The sequence below is a fragment of the Xenopus laevis genome, chromosome 8S (assembly GCF_017654675.1).
Source record: "Xenopus laevis strain J_2021 chromosome 8S, Xenopus_laevis_v10.1, whole genome shotgun sequence".
NCBI lineage: Eukaryota > Metazoa > Chordata > Amphibia > Anura > Pipidae > Xenopus > Xenopus laevis.
In genome coordinates this window covers 77,457,851-77,465,716 of record NC_054386.1, presented here as the reverse complement: position 1 = coordinate 77,465,716, position 7,866 = coordinate 77,457,851, and the positions used below count along the sequence as shown (strand labels likewise).

The window sequence follows — 7,866 nt, the reverse complement described above, 5'->3', positions numbered from 1 at the left end:
TGTTCAATTTATTACCCATTTATTGTACACACTACGTGATAAGAAGAATATAGACAAACAGCTAAATGGGAAAGTGCACACAAACACAGACCTTTGTCAAAAGAGATTTGTTTCTCAACATGAGCCTAATGCAGCCCAATACTATTTGCCAACTTGGAATATCAAGTCAGGCCAGAATAACATTGTACCGATTTACAGTGGCTTCTTATGCGATTGAATGGTTTGTTTTATTGCTGGCCTGGAGGCAAACAGTCAGATAAGCTCCAGTTTTTGAACACACAGTGGCAATTTGGTGGAAATTACAATTTCATAGCTTTGGAAGAGATTTAAATAGGATATTATTTTTAGGATGATAAAAGCATTAAAGGAATGGTCCAGTGTAAAAATAAAAAAATGGGTAAATCAATAGCCTGTGCAAAATAAAAATGTTTCTAATATTGTTAGTTACAATGTAATCTATAAAGGGTGGATTGAACAGATGTCTAACAGAACACTACTTCCTGCTTTACCGCACTCTCTTAGTCAGTGACTTAAAGGGGGACATAACTCTTCAGTGAGTTTGCAATTGATCTTTAGCATGCAGTTTAGATTCAATTTAGATTTATACTATGGATAAGAGGGTCGAAACTAGGGGTAGGCAGAAGAGGCCTAGGGGCACAACAATTGGGAGGGGTGCTGTGCAGGTACCTTTTCTGCCTACCCCTAGTTTGTAATGCTTCCCTCTGCTGCCTGCTGCTTCCCCTTTCCACTCTGGCCCCTTCCCTCTGCCGCTTCCTCTCCCCATTCTGGCCCTCCCCTCTGGCGCTTCCCCTCCCCACTCCTGCCCTCTCCTCTGCCGATTGCCCTCCCCTCCGCCGCCTCCCCCACTTCCCCTCCCCATTCAGGCCCTCCCCTCCGCCGCTTCCCCTCCCCAATGTCACGGCACCCCCCACCCTCGACGTCAGGGTGCATACGCACAGGGGGGGAGCAAGGTTGCCGGCCAGGTTGCCTAGGGCGCCCAGTTGGCTTGGCCAGTCCCTGGATGACATTTCTGGCTAACAATATTATTTATTTTGCACGGCATATTTACCCAGTTTTTATTTTCACACTGAACAAACTTGAGAACTGTGCATCCAGATGCATTTCCCCATTTTTAACCAACATATTCAGATATCTAACAATTTATCTATTGTAGGGGGCTGTGGCAATTCGTAAATACGTTTTTATAATAATGACTTAGCATCTCGTTTGTTTTTGCACAAGAATGATGCAGAGGGGACTGAATAATCTTTAATAAGTTCCTCTAGTCCTCTGAATAATGTATTTATTTCAACTGCAGAAGCCTCTAGTTGCTTTAGCCTTGTCTCTACTAAATAATGTATATTTACCCCCTTAACTGGTATAGAAAGTGAGTGCCCACCATAGATTCTATATTTCCACATTCCCGCTGTAGGGAAAAGATTTCCTAGGAATTCTTGGTGCCCGTGGCAGACAGTAAAAGATAAAATCACTGCCTGTTTCTATTTACACAAAATAAAAAATATGCATAATGACATCAGTCCTCGAAAAGATTGAGATTTTGCACCATTTAAAAAATTAATAAAAATGTTTATTACATATATATATATATATTTATGCATATATATCTGTACACATTTCAGAACCACTTTATACATGATAAAATATCACAAATTACTGGTCTAATAACAATACTGGTTTTAAAATATTTTTTTCCTCTGTATGAACATTAAAATTACATATTTATAAAAAAAAAAAATATAAAAAAAAAAAAATTTTTTCCTTTTCTAGTGCTTCCAAAGCACAGCGAGTGCAATGCCACCTGACGAGTCTCCGTCCTGCTCACAGGATGAAAGAAGTCGGGGACCTGGGAGTCTCAGGTGCACTTTCTTAAAGTCTGCAGACAAAACAGAAGAGAGTCTGAGGTAGATTGTTTAGTGGCCTACAGTGAGGGACACAGTCAATGAGCTGTCTTTAACTGTCCTGAATACAGAATGGCTATTCTGAGACGGTTAAAGGGACAAGCTACCTCATGCCACCTCAGCCCAGCAGATGGCGCACTCTGCCCTGACCCAAAAAGATTTCATTTTTGTCTCTTGCTCCCTCAGATTCTCTCTACAGCATAGTCATGATCTGTACTGAGAAATGAGTAAGCTTATCACCTGTAGGAGGGCCACCAAGGTTTTTTTTATTCTCTCCATCCTGGTCAGGGGGCGGCACCCTCCACACAGAAAAAGCCTCAGAGTTCATAGCAAGTCCTGAAGCTTAGAGCTCAACTTCATAAACCGTTCACTCTGCCTCTTGCCCTCTGTCTCTGGCCAGAAAGTGTCCCGAGGTGCAAGGTGTTGAAGGAGGTCACCGTGTCATCTTCCTTCTGCGACAGCAAACTCATCCCTGGGCCTCATTATCATCCAGGCACAGTGTTATCTGCTGTTGATATGATTTAAGATGTTTGGCGAACCACTGTAATCCAGATTGGATAAAACTCTTTCTAGGTGCTGAATTAAGACTCGTTTTTTAAACCTGTAGAGCAAGATCAACACATATTACAAAAGGTTAAAGGAATTCTCATGACGTCGTTTTAGTTTCTAAATTACACTGTTGACACTGCAAATAATTCACTCTACAATATAAAATTTCATTCTGAACCAGCAAATGTATTTTTTTAAGTTGTAATATTGGTGTTTAGGCACCATCTCAGGTCATTTTGCCGGTCATGTGCTTTCAGAAAGAGCCAGCACTTTAGGATGGAACTGCTTTCTGTCAGGCTGTTGTTTCCCCTACTCAATGTAACTGAATGTGTCGCAGTGAGACCTGGATTTTACAATTGAGTGCTGTTTCTTATTAGGGTTGCACCGAATCCTGAATTCGGTTAGGGATTCGGCCTTTTTCAGCAGGATTCGGCCGAATCCTTCTGCCCGGCCTAACCGAATCTGAATCCTAATCTGCATACGCAAATTAGGGGCGGGGAGGGAAATCTCGAAGTAAAAAATGTTTTTCCCTTCCCACCCCTAATTTGCATATGCAAATTATGATTCGGTTTGTTATTCAGCGAATCTTTCGCGAAAGATTTGGGGGTTCGGCCGAATCAAAAATAGTTGATTCGGTGCATCCCTAGTTCTTATATCTACCAGGCATCTGTTATCTTGTGTTAGGGAGATGCTATCTGGTTACCTTCCCATTGTTCTTTTGTTTGGCTGCTGGTGGAAAAAGGGAGGGGGTGATATCCCTCCAACTTGTAGTACAGCAGTAAAGAGTGACTGAATTTTATCAGAGCCACATGACAGGAGGCAGCTGGGAAGCGGACAATATGTCTAGCCCCATGTCAGATTTTAAAATTAAATATAAAAAAATCTGTTTGCTCTTTTGAGAAATGGATTACAGTGCAGAATTCTACTGGAGCAGCACTATTAACTGATGCGTTTTGAAAAACATTTCCCATGACAGTATCCCTTTAATTACTAATGGTTAATGTCCCAAATACATTTCCTTTACCCCTGGGGAACTTTTTGTTCTTTAATCCAAAGGAAAATGAATGGTTACAAAGATCATTTGAAACATCTGGTGAAACTATCTAAGTTTAATCATAGCTGTACAGCATCAAAGCATAAAAGTCAGTCTCCCAGAAGCATTCTGCTAGAGCAAACAAATGAGACATAGTGCCTTATATAACTCCACCAATGCATACGTACATACAATCTCAAAAGTAAGAATCCATTTTTAGTTTTAAGAGAGAGAAACATCAGTAATAAATATTAACGTTTGTCTATTTACCAACCTTGCGGCTTCTTTGATAGTAAATTCAATAAAGGTTTTCTGCACTTCGGGTGAACCTTGCACTTCCTCAAGGAGAGTGAATATTTTTTCGTAATCTGGAAAAAGCGTACTTTTATTGTTAAATGTAACTCCTTAAATAAGCAACACTGTATACAAAGGAACATTTGAAATGATCACAAGGCAGATGACTATACTTCAGGGGACAAGACAGACTGTCGTACTTCAGCAGCAAGTTCACAATACAGGTATAGTATAGATTTTTGACCACACCTGGGCACAGCACAGATAAAACATCCCATGTGTCACAGGCCCTACCTTACAAGTGGTCTGGTGCTTTAATATACAACTTCCAAGTCCCTTCTCCCATCACTCCTGAATTCTATTGGACCCATATTTTCTTATCTGCTGCCCCTCCCCCCCCCAAAATCTAAGTGCCATTAAACAACATTATATTTTGGTTCCACAAATCCCTTTAAAGAGAAGTTTCACAGTTCAATGGCTCCCCGTATAACCAACAACAGTCCCCTGCCCAGCAAAAACGAATCAAACAAAGTCAATTGTCTATCAATAGTCTAAAGTAGAACTAAACTCCACTCCCCGAAGGCTTTTTCTGCTAAATACATCAATAGATCTCAAAGCTCGCCTGAAATTTGCTTTATGAACCTTTGCATCAACATTGCAACTCTCTAGAAGACTAGTGACCAAACTACTGTCTTCTTCCCCAAGTAAGGGCAGCAAGAACAAAATAGAAATCAACTTTATGTACTAAATATTTCAATCATAAATGTGCAAAATTATTTCCTTTGAAAGAAAAGTCTAGGTTTGTGCTCACATATATTCAGGTGTGCAATACAATTTGTAATTTAGTATTTTTCTGGACCAGCAACAAGTTGCTCACCAACCCCTTGGATGTTGCTCCCAGTGGCCTCAAAACAGGTGATTATATTTGAATTCTTGGCATGAAGGCAAGTTTTGGTTGCTTAAAAACAAGGCATACTTCCAAACAGAGCCTCCTATATGCTGCCAGTCCACATAGGGGCTACCAAATAGCCAATCGCATCCCTTATTTGGCACCCTCAGACGTTTTGCATGCTTGCGTTGCTCCACAACTCTTTTGACTTTGAATGTGGCTTATGGGTATAAAAGGTTGGGGACCCCTGATCTGAACCGATGTGCAGTTTTCTGAAAGTGCCAATGATACACAGCCAAAATGATATTAGAGATAGTGTTTGCAATCAGCCATTTCTTATCAATATCAACCCTGGTCATAGTGCTCAGAATACATATTCATGAACTGCACCAAAAGCCCTACTAGGATAGCAACATGTATCAATCTATTAAATGAAGAAGAAAAAAAGCTTTGTAGAAATAGTGCCAAGTGCAGACTAAAGCTGCCCAAACATGCCCAGATGTGGAGAATAGTTTGGCCATTTTTGACCATATTGACTGAGCCTTTGAGTAATTCATGATCTGGAGTGGGTTTAAACAGTCCATCCTGGTCCTCTGAGATAGCAAATAATCTATCCTGGCACATGAGGAAGTGAAAAGGAGCTATGGCTAAGATCAATGGAAGGAGGTCATGCACACACAAGACCAATGGCATTGTCTGCTCAGGCCAATCAGTGGAATACCATGGAGGACTGGCCAGCGTTATGGACAGCATAATATGTACATTTTGAAAGCAATTTTTTTCCTAGTGTTACCGACATTTAAAAAAAACAAAACAGAATTATAGCATTCGTTCGGACTTAAATGGTTACTTCGCCTTTAACTTAACTTTCAGTATTATGTAAAGTGATGTTCTGAGATCTGAAATCTGAATTTTGGCTTTATTTTATTATGTGTTGTGGTTTGTGAATTATTTGGACCTTAAAGGAGAAGGAAACCCTGTAGAAAAAAAAACCCTGTACCCCCCACCCCATGTAGACCCCCTCCCCCCAGGCTAACCGCCCCCCCCTCGGGAAATGCCCCATACTTTCCCCTTGTCGCAGATTCTGGCAGCGGACTTCACGGCATCCATCTTCCGGGTCCTTGGTAAGCTGACTAGGAGATCGGCAATCTCTGTCAATTTCGGTTGTCGAAAGCCTGGCAAATTGCTACAACTGTGCATGCGCCGACATACCGATCTCCCAGTCAGCTTACTGAGGACCCGGAAGATGGATGCCGTGAAGTCCACTGCCAGAATCTGCTACGAGGGGTAAGTATAAAGTATGGGGGGGGGGCAGTTAGCCTGGGGGGAGGAGGGTCTACGTGGGGTGGAGGGTTTTTTTTCTACAGGGTTTCCTTCTCCTTTAAGAACCAGGTAGCTGCTGAACAAAAGCCTAGTTTAGCCAGACAACAGTTTAAAGGAGACTAGAAGATGAATACGAGAGGGCCTGAACAGAAAGATAAGCAATTATACATAACAAATACCAATAAAATTGTAGCCTCAGAGAATAACTGTATGAAATTAAAGCAAAGAGAAAGAATGTCCCATGATAATTGCACATTCCCACCTGAATGGACAATGGTTCTCTGTTATGAACTAAAACTAAACTTTTATTAAAAATTGATTAAAATACAGTGGGGCTCATTTATCAACACTGGGCACATTTGCCCAAGGGCAGTTTACTAGAGCAACCAATCAGCAATTAACTTTTTAAAGCCAGCTGCAAGTAGAAAAATTGAATACAGCAATCTGATTGGTTGGTCATGTTGATAAATGACCCCCAGTATGTCCAGAAAATATTATTTAAAAACGAATGTAGAGAGTGGCGTTAGTGAATGGGAATCACTACATAACAGCTCCCAGGTCCGCTGTGAGTTGAGTTGTTGAGTTTATAGTTAGAATTAGGGATGCACCGAATCCACTATTTTGGATTCGGCCGAACCCCCGAATCCATTGCGAAAGATTCGTCCGAATACCGAACCGAAGGGGTGGGAAGGGGAAAACATTTTTGACTTCCTTGTTTTCTGACAAAAAGTCACGCAATTTCTCTACTAGGATTCGGTTCGGCCTGGCAGAAGGATTTATCCGAATCCTGCTGAAAAAGGCTGAATCCCGAACTGAATCCTGGATTCGGTGCATCCCTAGTTAGAATCAGTGCTGCGGTAAAGATCAGTGCTGTTAGGAGGTCACTCGTTAATCTACCCCCTCCAGTTAGATTCGTCCCTACCTCCCACCACCAGCATGATCTCAAGTTAAAGGTTGATAAGTCAGAGCAATTACGTCGTAGGCGTAAAAAGTCGCCTACTGGGATGCCTCTTTTTGTGGCCTTGGAATGACCCTGAAAATGTAAAATCGAATTTGTTGCTGTGGTTTTACAGAATAAATCAGTGGATATTGTGCCATTCTGTTTGATTGAAACTGTGATATCCAGAAAATCGACATTTTGACTGCTAATTGTATGTGTCAGTCTGATCATTGCCATTCAACTTCTGAAGAAATTCGCACAGAATATCATGACCACCAGTCCAAAAGAATATCAGGTCATCAATATATCTAAATCAAGAGGATATATATTGAGTATATTGGGACATATGATCCCCCAAAACTCAATGTGCTTCCCACCATCCCATGAATAGGTTGGCGTAGGTGGGTGCAAATGCTTACCTCTACCTCTTACTTGTAAATAGAACTTATCATGGAAAATGAAAAAATTATGGTTTAAGCAGAAGTTGATTGAGTCAGACATAAAGTCTATATATTGGCCATCCCAATCACTTTCTGTTTCCATAAAGAATCTGGTTGCCTGTAGTCCCCGTTTATGTGAAATACAGGAATACAAACATCCAACTAAAATAGTTTTGTCATCAACCTTAACATGTTCCCACTTATGTAATAGGTCTGCGGTATCCCTAATGTATGATGGGAGATTGATGACAAACTTATTTAGCTTCGAATAAATATATTGTGGAACATGTGGAAAATTTTGGAACATGTCTCTAGCATCAACAATGCCTCTGATCTGATTAAAGCTGATAAGAAAGTACCACCTTTTAGTAGACATTTTTCTGAATGTCACAATAAATCAAGTAAAAGTTTGAAGGCTGTGGATCTCTCTAAAATATCCTTAGGTATCAGAGGAGGTGATCTGGAAACAGCACTCCCAA

The 7,866-nt window shown here is 40.9% G+C and overlaps 1 protein-coding gene across 2 annotated transcripts in view; it reads right to left on the bottom strand.

Moving 5' to 3' along the window:
* Window positions 1-1,570: 1,570 nt before the first annotated feature.
* Window positions 1,571-7,866, bottom strand: part of LOC108700181 (integrator complex subunit 6-like) — a 40,829-nt gene continuing 34,533 nt past the window's right edge. Inside the window, exons 17-19 of one of the 2 annotated variants that reach the window (XR_005963894.1) lie at window positions 3,776-3,869; window positions 2,160-2,520; window positions 1,571-1,894 (exon numbers count right to left, since the gene is read on the bottom strand). Coding sequence is in view for 1 of the 2 variants with exons in the window: in XM_041575128.1 (XP_041431062.1) it covers window positions 2,421-2,520; window positions 3,776-3,869 (194 nt within the window). In the remaining variant the exon portion in view is untranslated. Of the gene's footprint in view, window positions 2,521-3,775; window positions 3,870-7,866 lie in introns of both variants that reach the window. The other variant, XM_041575128.1, reaches the window with a different exon arrangement.